This window comes from Trachypithecus francoisi, unplaced genomic scaffold (genome assembly GCF_009764315.1).
Source record: "Trachypithecus francoisi isolate TF-2019V2 unplaced genomic scaffold, Tfra_2.0 Lachesis_group3, whole genome shotgun sequence".
Taxonomy (NCBI): Eukaryota; Metazoa; Chordata; class Mammalia; order Primates; family Cercopithecidae; genus Trachypithecus; species Trachypithecus francoisi.
The window spans coordinates 121,130,749-121,153,137 of NW_022681468.1; the positions used below are offsets into that span (position 1 = coordinate 121,130,749).

The 22,389-nt window shown below is 49.8% G+C and overlaps 3 protein-coding genes across 3 annotated transcripts in view; 2 read left to right on the forward strand and 1 right to left on the reverse strand.

Annotated features, from left to right (window-relative positions):
* The window catches only part of CLN6 (CLN6 transmembrane ER protein), a 35,345-nt gene extending 18,319 nt beyond the window's left edge, over positions 1-17,026 (forward strand). The window contains exons 7-9 of the mRNA XM_033189613.1: positions 447-3,639; positions 11,910-12,098; positions 15,416-17,026. Of these exons, the coding sequence (XP_033045504.1) occupies positions 447-717 (271 nt within the window). The 3' untranslated portion in view covers positions 718-3,639; positions 11,910-12,098; positions 15,416-17,026. The remainder of the gene's footprint in view (positions 1-446; positions 3,640-11,909; positions 12,099-15,415) is intronic.
* On the forward strand, positions 3,516-15,735 carry CALML4 (calmodulin like 4). The gene is given in 6 exon segments (XM_033189614.1): positions 3,516-3,583; positions 3,585-3,639; positions 3,730-3,760; positions 9,538-9,678; positions 11,910-12,098; positions 15,416-15,735. Coding segments are annotated over 6 exon segments (582 nt in total). The 3' UTR covers positions 15,514-15,735.
* Positions 17,027-18,078: 1,052 nt separating the features above from the next.
* The window catches only part of PIAS1 (protein inhibitor of activated STAT 1), a 150,174-nt gene continuing 145,863 nt past the window's right edge, over positions 18,079-22,389 (reverse strand). Inside the window, exon 14 of the mRNA XM_033189612.1 lies at positions 18,079-21,996. Within this exon, the coding sequence (XP_033045503.1) occupies positions 21,703-21,996 (294 nt within the window). The 3' untranslated portion in view covers positions 18,079-21,702. The remainder of the gene's footprint in view (positions 21,997-22,389) is intronic.

Below are 22,389 nucleotides of genomic sequence, written 5' to 3' on the forward strand. Positions count from 1 at the left end.
ATCCGTGTGCTCTCTGGGGGTTACAAAGAATGGGCGGCAGCTACAGTAAGCAGGAAAGATGTTAGGGGAGCACTTCCTGCTGGTTCTCACCCCGGCATCCTGCCGCGGGGGTAGCTGCTGTTGTCGTGGCAATTGTTTGTTGCCTTCTCCTCTAGTCAGTTTTTGTTGTGTGGAAATACAAACTTAATGTGACCAGAGAAGTCAGAAATATACATTTGTAGCTTTCTGTTATTTAAATATTGGCAACAAAATCAACATCTAAAACACAGTAACTATACCAGCTCCATCAGTATGCTGCCCGTGGGCTGTGGCTTAGAGCGGCAGGGTTCACTGAGCCCTGGCGTCAGAGGACTCTCCTGCCTGTCCGGAGGGCAGCCTGGCTCTCACGCGCAGGGAGGGATGGGGTTGCCACAGCAGCTGCCTCACTCCACCCCTGGCCTTTCCAGGTACCTGGTCACCGAGGGCCAGATCTTCATCCTCTTCATCTTCACCTTCTTTGCCATGCTGGCGCTCGTCCTGCACCAGAAGCGCAAGCACCTCTTCCTGGACAGCAACGGCCTTTTCCTCTTCTCCTCCTTCACACTGACCCTCTTGCTTGTGGCGCTCTGGGTCGCCTGGCTGTGGAATGACTCTGTTCTCAGGAAGAAGTACCCGGGTGTCATCTACGTCCCCGAGCCCTGGGCTTTCTACACCCTTCACGTCAGCAGTCGGCACTGAGTCCCTGACACCAGGCTGTGGCGCTCTGCTGGGTGGGAGGTGGGCCATAGAGGGTGTCTGAATACAGGGGTAGGGAGGGTGTGGGTGTGGGTGTGTAACCGGAGACTGAGAGCATGAGTGGGGTGTGCCGTGTGTGCGTGGATTCGTGTGCGTGTGTGTGGATTCGTGTGTGCATGGATTCATATGTGTGTGTGTCTTGTATATGTGTGTGTAGAGTGCATCATTTTCAGACTCTACTATTTCCATCAAGTTTCTGTTTGATTTGGATCATCTCAGGATTGGATTGTTTTAGAGTGTTTCTGGGCCAGGATCCGGGCCCCTGCCCTCCTCTGCACCTGACCACACTCTCCCTGCTGGGGCTGGTCTGTTCTTCTGGTAGCTGTGCAGGAGAGGGCTGGGTGGGGCAGAGGCCAGGAGGGGACCTGGTGTGTCGTCCACCCACCACCTGGCTCATCCCTCAGGCCCACCCTGACCCTACGTCACACAGGTTATGTCAGCCTCTGTGGCTGTTGAGTAAAGCATTTCTCCTGTCTGGACCTCATTTGCACTAGATGGGCCTGTGGTCCCAAACTAGGTCAGTGGGTTGGGGTTGCTGACACCCCTTGGAGGCAGCTTTGGGACAGAAGAGTGGCTCGGTCCTGTCACTGCCCTATTCCTGCCTGGGGGCTATGTGCACTCCAGACCCTGCCCAGGCTCAGGCCCATGAGGTGTGGAGCCAGCCTGGCCCCCAGGAGCCAGGGGCGCCACCAACTCCCCTGGCATTCCAGCTCTCCAGGCGACCCTCCTCTACCCAAAGCTCTGTTCCCCTGCTCCCACTCCAGAACTGTGGCACGCTCTTCGGGCAGCCTGGCCACAGGCTCTGAGCACCTGAATTCCTGGGAGGTGGGGCCCAAAGCCCTGAGCAAAAGCTGGAGCTCCTCTCATCAAAGCCTTTACAAGGTGCTGGGTCCAGAGGCTTTGCCTTGACAGCATGACCCCTGGTTTGGAGAGAGGAGGAGCCTCCCCTACCTAGGACCCCTCCCATGGGGGCGTCTACAGAGTCGGCGACAGAAGGGAAGGGACCCACAGGAAGTCATGGTGGTACCCAGGGATGGGAAGGGACCGCCAGCCACGGGGACCCGGGATTCAAGAATAAAGCAAACAGTCACAGCCGCAGTTGGTGTTGGAGGTGTTTTTTGTCTTTTCTCCCTTTTGTGCTGAGGTATAGCGCACACGGTGCGCCCCACAGCATGGTGAGTTGCTGTATCGTGAACCCCCACGCAGCCACTGCCCCATGCTGGTATTTTCCATCTGTGCGGCACCCCCTGGGGACACCTACACACGTAAGGAGGGCGTTGGCCGGGGCACCCCAGCACACCCTGGCCTAACTCCAAGGAGCCACCTCTTTTCTCCTGGAGCACCTTCCCACAGGCAGAGGAATTCAGTGGGAGCGTGTTGGCCTGGCCACCTTCAGGCTTCCAGAGCCCAGGTGACTTTCCTTAACGTCCTTCTCTCCATCCTCTGCACAGAGGCAGCCTTTCCTCTATCCCTGCCCCGGAATAAGGGAGCAGGGGCATCAAACTCTGACAGGGAGGAGTCGAGTCCCCAGCTAAAATTCTCTGGGTCTAGAAACAGGGGTAAAGAGGCGACTCTGGGGATGTGATTTGGGGGAGAAGCACCCTTTCCACACAGAGGTGGTCAGGAAAGGGGAGGGGAGGGGAGAATGGGGCACAGGCAGCCCCTCCTGTCTCTGTGCCTGTGTGCAAAGTGGCATGATGCCCCCCTTCCTATGGGCAGTGCAGCCCCTGGCCAGCAATCCCTCGCACCTGGGTTGGCGGCCCTTGTGTAGGGCACACCTGTGCGGCCACGCCTACTTGTGGGCTGGACCCTGGGTGTAGAGCCCCATAGACAGCTGTGGACAAAAACCTCACGCCCCAGACAGGGAAATGGGATCTCAAGGGGAAGAAGCCAGGGAAGCCTCACGCCCTGCCCCCATTTCCTCCTGAGTGGGGGAGGGGAGCAGCGTGAACCCCTGAAGACTTGGGAGCATCAGCAGCTTCTGCGGAAGGGGTGGGGCTGAGGGTGGAGAGAGGAGAGGAAGGAAGAAAAGGGGAGCCTTCCTGGCCAGGGTAACTGGCACTAAGAGGCCTCACTCCAAGCCCCCGAGGAGCCTGCGGTGGGGCTGGAGACCCGGGGTTCCCGGGCCCCTCTCCGACCTGTCAAGTCCCCAGAAGGCGGGAAGTGAACTGGCACAGGCTGGGAACCGGCTGTGCGCTGGCCACTTGCTTTTGCCAACGGCCCTGTCATTCAGCTGGTGAGGAAACTGAGGCACACACTGAGGTAGAATGACTTGCCAGTCACTCAGCAAGTCAGCAGGCGGGGAGGACTGAATCCCAGCCTGAGAGCACCGAAGCTTGTGTCCCTGCGATACTGAGCCCCAAGCCTGCGCACCCCAAGCCTGCGCGCCCTGGTACCCATCTCTGAGTTGGGCCGTCTTGGAAGGGTTCCCTTCCTCCTCCAAGATGGTGTGTGAGGAGCCTTCAATATGACCCAGGGTGTAAAGGGCCCAACTCTAGTCGGGGCTTGATGGTGTCCCCGCCGAGTCCCAGGAGAGAGAAGACCCCTTCCTGGAGTCCAGGGCTCCCAGGAAGAAACTGGCATTTGTCCCTTTGCTTCGGCTTCTGGAGGCAGAGACTCTGAGCCCAGGGAGAGCCTTCCGCAGCCCCGTTTCCTCAAAAATCCAACCTGCCTAGGTGGCGGGTCATGAGCTGTGCTCAGGAAGCTGGAATCTGACCCTGGTGGCGTCGGGCCCGGTCTCCATGGCAGCCAAGCATTTATTACCCGGGCCTCCACCCAGCTTGGCAGACTTTAGACTTGAGGCTGGAGGAAACTGAACGCGGTTCTGGGAGCAGCGAGCCCAGTGGCAGCCGGGGCCCCAGGATGGTGAGTGAGGGTCTGTGCGGCCTGGCCGGGGCTGGGGGTGTGAGCCTCAGGTGGAGCCCTCCCCTGACTGCTTTCCTTTCTCTGCTGCAGGCCAAGTTTCTTTCCCAAGACCAGATTAATGGTAGGTTGGGTTTGTTCTTTAATTAGCAACTCAGCAAAACATGGGTCTCATTAGGCAATTTGCTCTGCTCTGCTTTCTTGGTGGGAGGGAAGGTGGCTGGGGGAGAACTGGGCCCACCCACGGGGCCAAGAGCTGCAGGGAGGCTGCTGTCGGCGGGGTGGGGGTCAGGAGTAAGCCTCCAAAATAGAAATGTGGCTTTATACGTGTCAGTGTGATTTACAAGCCAGGGCACTAAGACAGAGCCCACTAGGTTTCCCTCCAGAACCTGACCAGTTGGATTTGGGGACTGAGGGGACTGGGGATGGAGAGAGAGACCATTAAAGGTATGGCTGACAGCAGGGAAAGAGGAGGGGCTTTGTAACTGAGACAGAACAGAGGCCAGGTTTGCACTCTCCGGCAGGATGTGTCGACTCTCTGGGCCTCAGTCTCCCTATCTGTAAAATGGGAGGGGGTCCACTGAGTCCCCTTTGCCCTGGCATCAAGCCTGGTTTGGGTGTGAGCACTTTATTCCCTGGGTCCCCTACTCTGCCAGCCCTCGACCAGGCTTCAGTTTCACTCCGTGCAGGTTCTATTTCCACAAGGCCAAGAGCAAAGAGTTGGGTTACAAAGAACTCAGGGGCCCAGACCTGAGCCAGGGGAGCCTCATGACTGCAGCCCCCCGTACCTGGCAGGAGAGGCCCGGGAGGCACAGCCAGCTGCTGCTTGAGGTTGTGACCCTGAACCTGTCCAACAGTGGACGTCAATGGGCCTGAGAGTCCCCCCACGCGTCCCTATTCCTCCAGGTCTCTGCTGAAACATTGCCTTCTCAGTGAGTCCTTCGCTGACTACTGGAGCTAAAATTACAGGTACCAAGGCCGGGCGCGGTGGCTCACGCCTGTAATCCCAGCACTTTGGGAGGCCAAGGTGAGCAGATCACGAGGTCAGGAGTTTGAGACCAGCCTGGACAATATGTTGAAACCCCGTCTCTACTAAAAATACAAAAATTAGCTCGGTGTGGTGGCGGGTGCCTGTACTCCCAGCTGCTCAAGAGGCTGAGGCAGAAGAATCGCTTGAACCCAGGAGGCGGGGTTGCAGTGAGCCGAGATTGTGCCACTGCACTCCAGCCTGGGCGACAGAGTGAGACTCTGTCTCCACAACAACAACAACAAATTACAGGCACCTTGGGCCCTTGTGATCTAGGGCAGGGTCCTGAGAGCTCAGCCCAGTGGGGTTAGGGTTACCCGGCCAGGAGTTCCAGAGTTCTGGGTATTCCGAGCTTGGTCTAGAGGGGCAGGAATTGTGAGCTGCAGGTGGGCACCTCCATGTAGACCCCTCAAACTCTTTATCCCAAGAGGAGGGCCAGGGCAGGAGCAGGGACTTTTAAAACACAGGGCCTGGGGCAGCACCCTCTTGTCCAGGTCTAAGGGTGATACTGAAATGTAGACTGAGGGCTGGAGTTCAGCTCCCACCCATGCCTGGTTTTAAGGCTCACTGACCCTCCCTCCTGGGATGGCCAAAGCTCCCAGAAGGGAAGAAGGTAATTTCTCTTTGTATCCCAGTATCTGACACCAAGAAAGTGGCCACCAATGTTTCATGAGTGTGTGAAAGACTGGACGGGGTGGCCTAGTGAAGTGGAAAGAAGAGGAGCTTTGGAGGCAGCAGACCTGAAGCCTAATCACCCTGAGCCTCGGTTTTCTCACCTGTGAAGTAGGGATATGCCACCTCACCAGGCTGCTGCGAGCCAGGGACGGAGGGGGATAATGTCAGTTACATGCTGGACGCTGGGCCAGGCACAGGCAGGTGTCACCCACATGTAGGCTGGGGCTGGCTCACTACAGCTAGCAAGAGCCATTAGGAATTTTGCAAGCAGGATGTTAAAGCCAGCCATTATTAAATAATGTAGGATCAAACAATGTTTCAATCCCTACATCTATCTGTACAAAAAGTTACAAAGACAGCCCTATTGTGATCAGTAGAGCTGGTGATTTCAAATAAGTTTCAATTTAATGAATGTATTTGGTACAAGGCTGAGCAATAGTTTAACAGTAGATCACATCCGATTTTTCATTGGAAAAAGAATCACACTCATTGGCATACAGCTTCATTGGTCAAATCATAGTTGAATCAAAACTATAGGTTGGCAATGGATATAAGAGTTGGCAAAACTTGGGCTGGGCACGGTGGCTCACGTCTGTAATCCCAGCACTTGGGGAGGCCGAGGCGGGTGGATCACCTGAGGTCAGGGGCTCAAAACCAGCCTGGCCACCATGGTGAAACCCCATCTCTACTAAAAATACAAAACTGGGTGGGTGCGGTGGTGCACGCCTGTAATCCCAGTACTTTGGGAGGCCAAGGCGGGGGAATCACCTGAGGTCAGGAATTCGAGACCAGCCTGCCAACATGGCAAAACCCCATCTCTACTAAAAGTACAAAAAATTTAGCTGGGTGTGGTGGCAGGTGCCTGTAATCCCAGCTACTCAGGAGGCTGAGGCAGGAGAATCACTTGAACCCAGGAGGCAGGGGTTGCAGTGACCTGAGATCAAACCACTACACTCCAGCCTGGGCAACAAGAATGAGATGCTATCTCAAAAAAAAAAAAAAAAAAAAAAAAAAAGCCGGTCGTGATGGTGCATGGTGCATGCCTATAATCCCAGCTCCATGGGAGGCCGAGGCAGGAGAATCGCTTGAATGTGGGAGTGGAGGCTGCAATGAGCCAAAATCATGCCATTGCACTCTAGCCTGGGCAACAAGAGTGAAACTCTTTCAAAAAAAAAAAGAGTTGGCAAAACTCATTTGTGGTAATCAAGTGGCTAGATGGAATTTATTTATTTGAGACAGAGCCTTGCTCTGTGCAATTGCATGATCTCCACTCATTTCAACCTTCATCACCCAGACTCAAAGGATTCTCCCACCTCTCTCTCCTGAGTAGCTGGGACTACAGGCACGCACCACCACACACAAAATATTTTTAAATATTTTGTAGACATGAGGTCTTACTATATTGTCTGGGCTGGTCTCGAACTCCTGGGCCCAAGTGATGCTCCTGTCTTGCCCTCCCAAATTGCTGGGATTACAGGCATGAGCCACTGCACCCAGCCCTAGATGGAATTTATAATAAAGAATAGTGTACATTTCCGTATTATTTGTAAATTGTGTGCTACACATCCTTTATGTTTGTACAGTGCAGAGGACACAAGTCTGCACTGCACCTTCTGATCTATGATCAGAACTGATGGTTAAACATCCAGCACAGCTGGTGTTATCCTAGGCCTTGCGCAGGTCTTTTTCTTGTCCTGGGGGATTTGCATTTCTCAAAGAGAAGACTTAAAGGGGATTTTTAATCCAATTCATTTAACCCAATTAATCCTTTCATTCAACAAATGTTTGTGTCTCTTCTTTGTGCTAGCCCCGTTCCAGGCACTAGAGCTACAACAGTGAACACAAAGACAAAAATCCCTTCCTCACGGGGGGTCACCATTGAGGGAGGGGAACGTGGTGAAATATATATGCTAGTATGTTAGAGGGCCGACCCGGCAGGAGGAGAAGCAGGAAGGAGAGCCAGGAGGTGAGGGGGAGAGTGGGGAGAGGGTAGAGGAAGGGGCCAGCGGGAAGCCCAGGTGGGTCTCCAACACCCTGCTGTCTGTTCCAGTGCAGGAATTCCAAGTTCACATCTGGCCTTCCAGGTCTTCAAAGGCGTGTGAGGCAGGGAGACAGCACGTATCTGATGTGAAGGTTTGTTAGGAGGTGGGCCTCTATTTGAGCCCTGGCCCTGCTGCTGGCAAGGACCACAGGTCCCCAGTGACTGACAGGGCTTGTCAGGGAATGATGAAGTGCACCCATCTGCAGATCCAGGCTGATTCTGGACCCCAAGGGTACGATGAGCACCTTCCAGCACAGGTCAGGCAGGGACGGCAGTGGGCCTCTGGCCCACCCTCACCCAGGGGCAAACCCAGACAGAAAGACAAGGTGGGGGTGGCCATGAGAGGTCCCAGGGGCACCCCCTGCAGTGCTAAGGTTAAGCTCTGTGACTGGGCAGCCCTCTCTGTCCCCCTGACGTGAAGTGATGGCATTGTCCCGTCTGGCACTGGGCCCTCTTGCAGGCAATTTGGTTTTATGGGAATCAAAGCTGGGGTCTTAGGCCAGGCTCTGGCCCTGCTTCCTCTGGGCCGCTTCGGCCCCTGCCACCTGGTCTTATCTTTGGTTTGCCCCTTTGGAAGCTCAGGCTCTGGAACATTCTGAAAGGGCAGGTGTGTGGGGCTGGGGGTTTCCTCTCAGTCTCTCCACAAAGGCCGCGGATTTGTCTCTAAATGGTACATGGCAATCTGCCTGTCTTTAGCGACCCCCCTGAAATCCTACCAGGCAGGCCTGAGTGCCTTCATTAGGGAATATGAAGGGACCCCTGGTCTGGGCTAGGGATTTGGGGGGGCTCCTTCTACATCCTCTCCCTCACTCTGCTGCACTCAGCCGTGTTTGCCCTGGAACTGAAGGCAGTGTGGCCTGGTGGGCAGAGCTGCCCACAGCCAGGCTGTCAGTGTTGCAGCCCTCAGTGCCCTGTCTGCACATGGGAATGAATATGAGGAGCGCGTCACAGGGTGGTGGGGATGAAGCGAGGGCCTGGGGGCAGAGTGCTCGGCAATGTGAACTGTCATTGTTGCTGTCATCAGCTAAGGTGCTGTTGTCCAGGCCTCTAAGGACCCACCTGGGTGGTGTGAGAAGCAGGATAGAGAACAGAGCCCTGAGCCCCAGTCTGGGATGGCCAGCACCAGGCCACTGGGTTCCCATGGCTCCACCCACAGGCCCGGGTACCTCGTCTGGGCTGGATGAGAATCTCCCTGTCCTGATGGCAGCCCCACCTACCCCCGAATCAGACGTTCAGTCAGTGCGGCCCAGGGACTTTCCCCGAACTCCCAGCTGGCCTTCCTGGGACTCCTAGGCCTGGGAGCCCGTGGGACGGCTGTGTCAGGCCAGGAGCCTGTGGGACAGCTGTGTTAGGCCGGGAGACTGTGGATTTAGGGGAGCCTTAGCTCTGGCTGCCTTCCACCTCTACCAAGTACCGAGGGAGAAAGGGCTTCAGACCCTGGGAGAATTTCCCAGCTGGACCCCTTGAAGTCTCTTAAGAACAGGACCAGGGCCCGAGTCCAAGGACAGCTTGAGGGTTCAGCAGCCTGGAGGCCAGGCCAAGGACAATAGGCTCAGAAATGCCCCAGCTGTAATGACCATAATATCACCATAAGAGGGCCACTCTCTGCCAGGCCTCCTGGGATTTCTGGCTCTCACGTAATCCTGAGGCCTTATTATTCCCATTGTCCAGAAAAGTTGTGTTTGCAGAGGTCCCCTGGGGGTCTGGACGCCTTGCTGCGGGTTTCTGCTCTGCCCTGTGAGCCCTGGAGGAGTACTGTGCCGGGAGTTGTAGTCCTGAGGGTTCGGGGGGAGGGGGAGGGAGAAGGAAGGGAGGGAGTAGGGAGGAAGGGAAGTGCCAGATAAAATACAGGACACCCAGCTAAATAGAATTTCAGACAACAAATACTTTCTCAATAGAAGTATATGTCCTATGCAAAATTTGGGGCATACAATTAAAATGTATTCAGTGTTTTTCTGAGTTCAGTTTAACTTGGTAGTCCTGTATTTTCATTTGCTATATCTAGCACCCTTGGGAGGGGCGGGAGGGGAGAGAGGGATGGCGGAAGTGGGCAAAAGGAAAGGGAAGAGAAAAGAGGGAGAAGAGACTGAGGACAGGGAGGGCGGCATCGGCGGAGAGTGACCAGACACTGCTGACCCTCCCTCTGGGCTGTGCACAGAGTACAAGGAATGCTTCTCCCTGTATGACAAGCAGCAGAGGGGGAAGATAAAAGCCACCGACCTCATGGTGGCCTTGAGGTGCCTGGGGGCCAGCCCGACGCCATGGGAGGTGCAGCAGCACCTGCAGACCCACGGGATAGGTGAGTGGTGGTGGGAACAACGGGGAGTGGGGAGGGGCCCGGCAGGTGGGTGCAGACAGTAGAGGTGTGAAAAGCTCAGCAGTGTGAGGGGCAGGTGGCAGGGAGGCCTCCTGGGGACCCAGCGGTGGCAGCCCCAGATCAGCAGTGCTGTGCCTTACTTCGGCTTCCTGGAATCCTCATAGCAATCAGTGATACCTCATCTCACAGACCTCGGGATCTAGACGTTCCAACAGACTTATCAAACCCAGGGAAAAGCCGCGCTGACAGCGATCCCAATGTTTTATAGAAACATTTCCCTTTGTTGAGTATTTGTCATGTGCTTACCTCCAAAAACCCTACGAAGTAAGCATTCTCCTAACCTCATTTTTTCTTTTTCTTTTTTTTTTTTTTTTTGAGACAGAGTCGCTCTGTTGCCCAGGCTGGAGTGCAGTGGTGTGATCTCGGCTCACTGCAACCTCTGCCTCCCAGGTTCAAGTAATTCTCCTGCCTTAGCCTCCCAAGTAGCTGGGATTACAGGCGCCCGCCACCACACCTGGCTAATTTTTGTATTTTTAGTAGAGACGGGGTTTTGCCATGTTGGCGAGGCTGGTCTCGAACTCCTGATCTCAGGTGATCTGCCTTCCTTGGCCTCCCAAAATGCTGGGGTTAGAGGCATGAGCCACTGTGTCTGGCTTTCTCCTAACCCCACTTTACAAGCAAAGATCAAGGTTTACAGCCATTAAATTCTTTTTTTTTTTTTTTTTTTGAGACGGAGTCTTGCTCTTTCACCCGGGCTGGAGTGCAGTGGCCGGATCTCAGCTCACTGCAAGCTCCGCCTCCCGGGTTTTACGCCATTCTCCTGCCTCAGCCTCCGGAGTAGCTGGGACTACAGGCGCCCGCCACCTCGCCCGGCTAGTTTTTTGTATTTTTAGTAGAGACGGGGTTTCACCCTGTTAGCCAGGATGGTCTCGATCTCCTGACCTCGTGATCCGCCCGTCTCGGCCTCCCAAAGTGCTGGGATTACAGGCTTGAGCCACCGCGCCCGGCCTACAGCCATTAAATTCTTGAGCCAATGATGGCATCAGGATTAGAACCCAATTCTTCTGATACCAAAGACTGACTAAAAAACTATGCAAAAAAAAAAAAAAAAATGCCAAAAGAAAACCCATCCAAAATGTTACCAAGTGGTTCTCTCTGGTGATGGGATTATGGGTGATTTTTATTCCTTTTATTGTTGTTTCCTGTATTTTCAACAATGAGAACATATGCGGCTTTTCACAGTCAGAAACAGATTTTATGTTTTGTTGTGTTTTTTTCTAGAAAAAAAGGAGTAGTTTCAGAGGCTGGGGTGGCTGTTTGCATTGGGGGCTGGACACTCAGGAAGGAGGGACTGGCCCAGGGGAAGGGGGTCCCCTGGGAAGAACACTTGACTCGGAGCCCACAGGCTGCTGCTCAGTCTCAGGCCCCCAGCTTCCTCATCTCATGGGGGTCACCACCATCTGCTAGGGTTACCGGAGGCCCCACTAGAGGATGCCTGCAGTGGCGCTGGGATCCCGCCCTGGGGCAGGCCACGCTGGGCCCAGGTGGACCTCTGAAGTCCTGCAGCCTGGCAGCGGGTTGCTCAGTGGTCTGATACCTGAGATCCCCCATGTCCAGCTCCAAAGCGGTGGTGGTTTCCTTGATTTCTGTCTCCTCTAAACAAATAGGAAGTTGTAGTCAGGGGAAGTTTTGATTTCCTGCAGTTACATCCCAGCCAGGGCGCGTGGAGGAGGGGCTGGCGTGGAAACTGCAGTGAGGGGAAGGCAGGTGAGCAGACCAGCCTGGGACTGAGGCTTGAGGCCCCAGGTTGGGGCGCTGATCCATCCTGGTAGATGTGCTGTGGTGGTTGTCAAAGGTGGAATGGACACATGGACCTGTTTCCTCCAGTTCAGGGCAGGACAGAAGCACTAGAAGGGAGTAGAGGAGCCCAGTCCTCCATCTGTGGATGGGAGCCCGCTTTCTTGAGTTTTGGGGTGATGATAAGCATCATCACTGAGGACATTGCTGAAATGAAGAATGTCCAGTCCAGTGAGGGGCCCGTTGTGGGAACTCGGTGGGAGGGGCTGCATCCTCTTCACTGTGACCACTGCCACATCCTGGGGTTCCCTGGTCGGTGGCCCTTGAACTGGATGTGCAGGTCCGGCAGGAGGCCAACTGGCTTCCCAAGAGCCTTTTTCCCTCTGCTCACTCTGCTGTGTTTGTGGGTTTTCTAGATGGAAATGGAGAGCTGGATTTCTCCACTTTTCTGACCATTATGCACATGCAAATAAAACAAGAAGACCCAAAGAAAGAAATTCTTCTAGCCATGTTGATGGCGGACAAGGAGAAGAAAGGTTACATCATGGCGTCCGACCTGCGGTCAAAACTTACGAGCCTCGGGGAGAAGCTCACCCACAAGGAAGGTAACAGCCTGGGGCCTGTCTCCCAACAGTCGGAGGGGGTTAGGAAGTTGGGAGGAGGGCACCAAAGCCCGGCTGATGCCACCAGGGTGGTGCAGACCACCTCTGTTGATGCACACGCAGGAGACTGTGAGCAGATGCCATACTAAGTGGGTGCTGGACTGGAGCCTGGGGAAGAACCAGAGGGCCTGGAGGGGCGCAGGGAGAAGTCTGCCAGGGTGAAGGGACAGCTGGGGGGAAACCCAGCTTGGACCCTACAGGGCAGGGCAGCTGGAGCGTGCAGTCCAGCCTCCCCCTGTGTTTAAGCTCTCACTGGGGGGCTTCGTCTAGTGCATATGACACCTCTGGGAGCACAAGTGCCTGCTTCTACTGATAAAGAAGCAGGGGGAGTGAGTGGCTCCTGGGCAGCAGTGCGGGAGTGAAGGCAGGTCTAGACATCCCTGCCCGTCCTCCCATCACAGCAGTCTCTGCAGCTGCTGCTGAGGTTGAGTTTCCGAATTGAGGCGCTGCTTTGCTTCCTTTCCAACTCAGGCTGCTCTAAGCTCTTCCAGAAGGGGGCTCCACAGGGAACTTTGCCAGGACACTTGGAGAACTGCCGAGACAGGCGGGGTTCCTGGTCCCAGAGCCCCATGAGAAGGGGTCTCTCTGCTTTGTGCCTTCCTGCAGCCCAACAGGCCTTCTTGCCTCAGAGCAGGACAAAGCCTGGGGTTTTCTAGGAAAGCCCTTTGTACACACTGTCAAAGGAATCCCCACGCCGGGCCATTTGCAGCCTTTGTTCTTCCAGCCTGCGGACCCTCCTGCCCAGCCCTGCCACAGCAGCAGCAGCCAGCCAGCTCTGCCTCTGCCCAAGGCCAGGGACCCCGACCTCAGAGCCTGGGGTTTCCAGTTACACTGCCCTGCTGGCCTGTGGTTGGGACAGGAGAGCTGGGCTTGGCCACAAGTGGGTGCTGAAAAGAGGCTTCAAAATGACGGACTTTCCGTCCCTGGTTAAATCACAATAAACCACTGGAGGAGGGGTTTGTGGTTGTGGTTTGAATCCTGGGTGCTGGGAGACCTCTCTCCCACCTCACTTTCCTTGCTGGAAATGAGGGAACAGTAGGTGACCCCTCAGGTCCCTCTGAGCTACCACTCTACAAATCAGTCTGCTCAGATTTTAGCTGCCGCCATTAAGGCACAGTGCAGAGAGTTTAAAAATTGCCTGACATAAAAATTAGCCAGGTGTGGTGGCGCACGCCTGTAGCCCCAGCTACTCGGGAAGCTGAGGCAGGAGAACAGCTTGAATCTGGGAGGCAGAGGTTGCAGAGAGCCGAGCTTGCGCCACTACACTCCAGCCTGGGTAACGGAATGAGACTTCATCCCCAAAAGTAAATAATCAGTCGCCCAACAGCAGGCTGGGTCTCCATACCCCACTTTTCCAGGCTCACCTCTTGTGGCTATTTTCACATGGACAGGGAAGACATGGACCGTCCTTCCCTCCCAGACTCCCCGCAGGACACTGCCCAGCCCTCTAGGCAGCAGGTGGAGTCAGCAGAGGGAGCAGTGTCTTATTTCTGTGGTTAATGATCTCTGTCCTAAAGCAGTGCCATGGCCCCAGACTCAGACATCTCTCATAACCAGCAGAGGAATGTTTCACAGAAACTGGTGAGTTCCAGACAAGCAGGGACACCGATTTCCCTCTCACTTGCCACAGGAGATGGGAAGAATGATACCAGCAGCAGGAATCCTTTCTCTGGGTGATCGAAAGACAATTTTCAGTTTGATTAAAAAGCATCCTTGGAACGGCTGCAGGTGAAGCCTTCTCCTCCTGAGGCCTGGGACGGGCTGACTTCAGCACTGGCTTTTTACGGGTCTTCGAAGTGAGACGGAGTGGAAAGGCTATTCTACTCAGGTGTCCTCAGACTCGGCACCTAGCTAAGTGCTGTCCCTCGCCCAGATGGGAAGAGGCTGCAGTGACTGGCCCTGGAGCCGATGTTGGCCTGGCCCCCAGGATGGTTTTAGCCAGCTGGCTGATTGCAGAAGCTTCTCCACAAAAGGAGATGAATTAGTGTCCTCAAATTCTCCCAATACTCAGAACTACTATCAGCTTAGGCACAAGGCACGGTGATTGTACTTTCGAGAAGGATAGTTAAGCACAGAATCACAGGATATTTTCTAACTGACTGCAGGGGTGTGTGTGTGGAAGGTGTCCAGGCCTGGGAAGTTGACACAGGGCAGTGAGATGAGGATGGGCTAAAGAGGCATGGTAGGTTGGCCCCAAGAGGCCATTTTGGAGAATACAAGCTGAAATGGCTCTTGCCAACGCCTGGGACAAGCTAGTATTTTATCCCAGGAATCCAGAACCAGAAGAAACAAACAAATGAAGTTTCTTTTTTTTTTTCCTGGAGCGATGGAGAACAATGGCAGTCTTGTATGCTGTGAGCTCTCAACACAGTTGGATTTATTTTTATGAGAAAAACCCCATCCCCCAAACATACTTTTTTTTAGAAGTGATGGTAGCAGACAGTGCTTTTCACTAAGTCCTCTCTTGGGGTGGGGGCAGGGGTGGTGAGGAGCATTGGCTTAGGGGAGAAGGCAGGCAAGTGAGGGGCAGGCAGAAGCCTGGGGCTGCCGAGGATGTTCGCTCTGCCTGCAGGCTGAGCTGGTGGAAGGTAAAAACTCCAGGACAAAGGTTTCTAGAAATACAGGCACAGGGGTCATATTTTCATGAAAAAATAAAAATAAAAGCCCAGGATGGGCCAGGCACAGTGGCTCATGCCTGTAATCCCAGCACTTTGGGAGGCTGAGGTGGGTGGATCACCTGAGGTCAGGAGTTCAAGACCAGCCTGGCCAACATGGTGAAACTCCGTCTCTACTAAAAATAAGAAAAAATTAGCTGGGCGTGGCGGCACGCACCTGTAATCCCAGCTACATTCAAGCTAAATTCAAGTGAGCCTGAGGCAGGAGAATCACTTGAACCTGGGAGGTGGAGGTTGCAGTGAGCGGAGATTGCGCCATTGCCCTCCAGCTTGGGCAACAAGAGTGAAACTCTTGTTTCAAAAAAAAAAAAAAAGCCCAGGGTGGCATCAGTGACCGAATCCTTACCAGTACACCTCCCTACTCCCTGCCCCTGCAGAAAGCCTGATTAGCGCTCAACGGAATCCGTGGGCTCAGGAAGGGGGGGTGGGTTGTCCCTTTCTGCTCACTGGTTTACTTCCTGGTCTACCGGAATAGTCAACTGGACACTCGGGGAAGACCTTAGGGGAGCTCCAGCCCCCAAAGAACTCACTGTTTTATAATGGAGCACTAAAGCCAAACTGAAACATTAATGTGATTTATTGCAGTGGATGATCTTTTCAGGGAAGCAGATATTGAACCCAACGGCAAAGTGAAGTATGATGAATTTATCCACAAGATCACCCTTCCTGGACAGGACTATTGAAAGAGGAGAATGCGAGAGCCTCCCCTGGGCCTGAAAACTCAGAGCGATTAATTTTTAAAAAGAAAAAGTGTTCTTTTCACTTGGGGGAGATGGCAAACACAGTGGCAAGACAACATTACCCAACTATAGAAGAGAGGCTAACTAGCAACAGTAATAGATGATTTCAGCCATGCATGGTATGAGCAGATCTTTTTAATAAAAGATTTGTATTGATTTTATTAACTACCATGAGTCCAGCCCTTTCAAGCATCGAAGGAGTCTGTGGTTTGGAGTCTGGCCTGGGTTCCAGTCCTGGCTCTTCTGCTTCCCACTGTGACTTTGGGCAAATCATTTCACCCCTCAAAGCCTCAGGGCCCTCACACAAGCTGGATTCCCACTTCTTACCTCATGGAGCCTGCTGAGGAAGGATTGAGCTAATGACTTTAGGGCAATCTACCAAGAGACTTACTCTGTATTTGGGGACTAGAACCATCTTCCACATTTCCAAGATTAAGCCAGTGCTAGCTGAGAAGCTGCAACAAACAAAAAGCTGTAACACGATAATTCTTGCGGTGCCAGAGGCCCATTTACAAATTCTCATTTCTATCTCAATAGATATAGTGACAAAGCTCAGGCTGTTCATTCATAAACACAGAGTATAGAGTGAAAACACTGTAGAGTGAAAACACATGCTACAATGAGGCAGCATCAGCTGAGAGCGGGAAGAGTGATCTACTTTACACCTCACACCAAAGCGAACCAGATGTGAGCTGCTGAATTCACTGGCCTTGCAGAGCTCAAGAAGGGGGCTTCCAATGCTGTGAGAGTTCTGAGTGGTTCCCTGGGCTCTGTTACCAGGCAGAGAGGTTCCAGGGAGGTCTGCTCAAGTGGTCCACACTGGTCATAGCCTTAAGCCACTTCCCCAGGACTTATGGAGAGAAATAAGGGGGTGGAACCAGCAATGGCCAGGGTACAACAGCCCTGGAAAACAGTAGTGGGAGCACTAAGCTTTCTGGAAGTCCATCCAGCTCGAGTGGCTTTGAGTTAGCCAGAAGGTGCCAGGTTGGTGCTGCCAGAGATTCAGAAGTGCCATACACTTGTCAAATCTGGATCATTCATAGTGTCAGCACAGTCCTAAAAAGGGCTGGAGTACCACAGCAACACAGGAGGGGCTGCAGGGCTCCAAGTGCAAAGATATTCATTATGTATCAAAAGTGGGTTCTCTGGGCTGTGGCTTTGTCTAGTGGCTAAAGCAGAAGAAAACCAAATCAAATGGGATATGTCTTTTGGGAAGATGTACAAGACACAAATCTTTCACTAGGCACTGGGCACAGGGAAAACTGCAGGGCGCAAGAGTTGTAGTGTTAGTGCCACTGTCTCAACAATGCCGTGTGGCTTCAGACCCAAACAAGGCCCTGAGGAAGGAGACTCTCATTTCCCCAAGTGTAACTGCAAAGGGAGTAAGTAGGAATTCCTAGGAACCACAGAGAAGAGTTTTGTGGGGGTGAGAGTAAGTAAATGGTCGAAATGCCAACTAGGTGAAATTGTGACCATCTGGCTGGGAAGCCCAGGTCCGCACAGTGTAGAAGCAGATGTTTTGTGGGATCTGAGGTTTATAAGATTTGGCTGCCTTAAGAATACAAAAACAGAAATGCAGAATTTCTGGGGCTGCTCCCAGGACCAGGGCAAGTGAGGGGTCCTTGTGCTTAAATTTCATTACCTTCAAGGTAAATCCACCAGAGGGCCGGTTAGACCCCACTCCCCCCTACCCCACCACCCCCCCAGAGATCTGCTGTCACTTTCAGGCAAAGCTCAAAGGTCCTAGGCCCGCACCTCTTTTGAGCTCCAGTCATGGACATTAGGAAGTAAATCCCGCACAGCCAACCTGGAATATCAAAGATCAGATGGGAGATAGATACCAATGATATAGATGGGACAGGAAGAGCAAGTTGTGGCTATAAAAAATGAGGGTACTTTCCGTCAAAGCTTTTCTATGTCTGTATTTATCACTGAATAGTCCCAGTATGGCTTTAAAGCAAGTTTTATGAATTTCATTTGCCTAACAGGAATCTGAAGTATAGCTTGCCAAAAACACACAGCTGGTGTGGAATTCGAACCTGGGGCTCCTCTTCACAGACTCCCTGCTCCTCATTAAGGGGATTCAGTGGTCCAGAGCCTAAGATCCTGTGAAGTGTTTGGATTCAAACCTCTACTGGAGGAAGGGCTGTTATATTACTCCTGTCCTGGTTTCAAGCTCATTCCTGAAATTCCAGCTGGTTTCTCTAGCACCTAGTGTTAAGAAGGCCATGGTGCTCTTAGCATTCAAACTGCAGATGCTAAACAGACTTATACTAAACAGACGCTGTGATTTATTAAAGAGCTAGCCATATTTCAACAAGAGAGGGAAATGATGGCTATATATTCATTACTTACCTCAAAGCATGCTGCAAGAATATTAGTTACTTGTCATGCTTTGAAATCTCTGGATGAAAGGTGCTTTGGAAGCACAAACCATTATCACTTGTCTCACAGGGATTTTGTCCCCTTGAACACCCAGCAGTGTTATTTTACAGAAGACAAATTAACTGAAGGCTTTTCTTTTATTACATCTAAAGAGCTCTACATAAACAGGTAACATTCAATAGGTAAACAATTTTTTTTCCAATGCATGTAATAAATATTTTCACTTGGTACTTTTATACAAACTGACATTGTCTACTATACATTTTTAAAAGCCATTTTACTGGTTTGGCATGCGGTATGGAAATTCTAAGAGAGAAAGTTTTAAGGCAATGAATCACAGATTTAAGTTCATGGAATTTATGGTAACTCTATCTGTTTATATACATTTTCCCCTTTGTTAAACAATTAACAGCAGCACACTCTGGGACCACCAGCTATTTTCCCTCCCTCTTTCTGAAATCTAAGCTTTAGGTTTAATTAAAAAACAGAATTCAACATATATTGATAAAACAAAATTCTTACTAAAATAATTTCAAATGTGCTTTAAAAAGTCCTGAAGATCTTGAAAGTTTTATGTATTTAAAATAGAAATTGTTTTAAAAACAATGCTCTTTCCATATTAATTTAGAGTTAGGATATCTTTTCATTCCATTTCAGACACTTGACTCAAAGGAAAATCTACCAAGGAATCAGAGTTTTCAGAGCTTACGTGAATCTTTCCTAAGTCAGTAAAGATACAGAATTGTGATAATGTCTACATAATTAGTAAAGCAATTTTAATGCTCAAAATAGTCAACCAAGCGTGGCATGGTTCTGGTTCAGATTTTTTTTTTAAAGATGTATCCAATAACGCTCACAAAGTAATTAAAAGCCACTTTAACCCTGCTAGTCAAATAGCTATTTTATCAAAGATGTGTGCATACAGATGTAAATATACACACACACACAGTACTGTACAGAAACAAACATATGCATACCTACTATGAATGGCCAAGGCAAGGGGGATGATGGCAACTTGACTAGATTCTGAGAACTGCTATTTGTCCACAGATAGCATGTCAATGTTGGCATGGGTTGGGGAGTGAGGGTAGGCTAAGAAAAAAAGAGATGAAGTGACTATGTGCTTTTCTTTAAACTTAGGAGTTAAAGACATAGTACATGACTTTACTAGTAATTAGTAGAGATCATGAAGTGTGATTGATATTGACCATGAGGCCAACAGAGTGACAACTACTACTTAATGCAACATTTTGGAAAATCAACAACTGATGGAAACAAACTCCTTACAGGGTGGAATGAACTACAATTAAGACAACTGAATGGTTAGTTTCTCCTGTGGACACATGACCAAAACCACTGAAACCACCCTATGTTTATTTCTCCCTATTACTTGTTCTCCTCTTAGGACAGTAAATGTGGGACACTGAGGGAAATTAACCTTCTCTACAACTGGACTGAAGAACGTAGAGGTATACGTTTTCCACTGGATCATTCAAACAGTTTGTATAACTCAGCATCATACACAAAGTTATTGATCAGAATTTTGAGACCACTAACAATGACACATAAAAAAACAGGAAGAAAACAATTCATTTTACCTAAGACAGCTGAATTAGTAAACATGTTTCCTAAAGCAATGTAAAATCAGAAAACAAACTCCCCACAATTTTAGTAATTTCTACCCCAATCCAAATTTAGACACAAATTATGGTACTATTAGAAATTAGCCTAAATTAATATGACATTTGCTCACTGTAATACCAGATTCACTAAAAAACTAACTGTTTCCTGGTTAACTGACAATCTGTTTTGTTTTTTTTTTATTGCAAATTGTTTTATGACTATAACTCAGCCATTTGTGTGTGGAATACACATGCGTAGGGGAAGACTATGAAACTCACTTGTTACTCACACACACTTGTTTATAAATACATATATACACACACACATATACATATCAACACCAACTTTTTTTTCCCCAAAATTCAAGTCAACAATTTAGTGGCAGAGAGATGCTATAAAAACATTATTTTTAGATGCCACACAGACATGAGAACCATTAATTTTATCATACAACTGAAGTACAGCCATTTTGAATTCTACCTGGATTAAAGTAGATCATTTTGTTACCAATGCAAGGTTTAAAACTACAAGTGTATACACAAAGGTGGTCCTTCATCAACTCTGAGAACATTAACAGTTGTGGTAAGAAAATCCAGTCTGGAAAAACAGCAATCATTATGCCCCTTCTTTATGTTTTCTGTTAAACCTGCTTTCTCAATCAACTAAAAAATATTTTCCACACCTGAGAACATCATACCTTCTCTGATGAGGATTTTGGAACGTTAAGTAGAACCACTTTTCCTTCCCTCCAACTCATATTTCTCTCCTGAAAAACAGTTTTCAATATATTTACATGTTCCATTATGAATAAGAGTAGATCAGACTGATCCATGAATTCTAAAAAAATAACTTTCCTATGTCATACTTGTTAAAAGGTGAAGAAAAAGATAAACAAGGTAGATATGCTAAGAAAATAGGTATACGCAGAACCAAGAGTAAAAATGACTAAGGGTCAAACACATCTTGAATTTCAACTGTTTATCAAATAGTAGACTTCTACAAAAATGTGGTGCATTGTACTTTCCAAACAATTTATTTTTAGAATAACTGACCGTTTATCTTTCTTTTTGAGGTGATGTAACATTACCTCTGTCAGCTGCACAAAACACCTGACAGGGCTTTCTAAAATATTTTTACTTCCTACTTTGGTATGAAGATCTTACATGAAAGATTGTTACTCTGTGGCCAAAAAAAGCAGGTATTCACAGACTTGGTTTAAATACACAATACTGGCAATCCAGATTTAGAATAAAGAACTAAAGTGTATTATTCATAGTTCGGCTAAGCCTACTCCTTACCCAGACAGCTTTATTCCAATATCTCTAAAACATATTCTCGGGGGTACAGAGCAAATAAGAGAATATGTGATGGAGAACATGCAATTGGGATAGTTGATAAAGATGCTCACACGTGAGTTCAAGACCTTCAAAGCACTTTGAAAGAAGCAAGCAACTGATTATATTAACTGAATGCACACTCGGGAGGAGAGGAAACAGTGATGACAGAAAAATACATACAGACGCACACAATGAACACACACCCACCAGCCATGTCCTGAAAATACACAGGGAATGCAGCGGGACAGATGAGCTTTATAACTTAAGGCTGGATAAAATATGTACACACACACACAAACAGAATCCAAGTCTGTCGTTTTCAGAAAATGGAAATCAAACTATCCCCCTGACCCCCTCCCCACAACAAAGAAAAGCCCACAATTTAAAACTTCATACATGCAATTCCTTTTCTGTTATTGCAAATAAAATAATGCCATTGAAGTAAAATAAAACCAAAACCATAGGACAAATGATGAAAAATCTTCAGAATCCAGAAAAAAATGAGCTGAAGGTGGTTTGTGGGTGCTTGTTTTTTCTTTTTTTTCCTTTTTTTTTTTTAAACAAGTGTTTTTATCACACAGGCAGTCTTAGATTTATATACAAAAGTAAAACTGAAAATATAGTTTTGTTCTCTGTACATTTCTTTTAATTTTTTCCCTAAAAAAAGGAAAAAAACACGCTTGTATACTTTTCTAAACAGAGTAAGGTAAAACAGAGCACAAAGTTCTCTTCTCTCTGCCAAGTTCATTTGATCTGGGGGGAGGATGGGAGCAGCAGGGCCTGGGGATCAGTCCAGTGAAATAATGTCTGGTATGATGCCAAAGATGGATGCCGTGTCCGTGCCGCTCCTGTTTGTGACAGTGTGGCTATGGCTCTCCCTTAGGCTGTTGGAGGAAACCAGGCTGCTGTTACTGCCACTACTGCTTCCGTTGGTGGTTGGCAGAGAAGTACTGCCTCCTGCACTTAACTGATCAAGAAACATCTGTGAAGAGGTATACGGAAAAAACCGAGACGAGTGTAGGAGGTCTTGATCATCTGAAACTGCTGCTGCTGCAGCGGCAAGCAAGGAGGTGTTGTAATGCTAGGGAGGGGAAACAAAAGACACAAAAATGTTAATTATACTTCTAACTTAAAACATTTTCTCCTCAGCAGAACACAGCCCTACATTTAAGACAGCCTGAGTATCTAGGGTTTCTGAAATATTTACTAAGACATTCTGCAAAATCAAATGACCTTATGTAACAACTGGAGCATTGATCTTGAGAAGACATTTTTGTATCTGAAACTGGAGGAAAAACAAAATAAAAATTTCATTGTTTTTTGTTTTAGTTTGTATTGCAAGCAATTATCAATTCTATTTCCTAAGAAGCATATGCTCAGAAGCAGCAGGAGGGGCAGAGAGTCCACCCTCTTGCTAGTAAGGAGATACTTAGCCAAGAAATCTATCAGTCAATATGACTCACTGCCCAGTTTC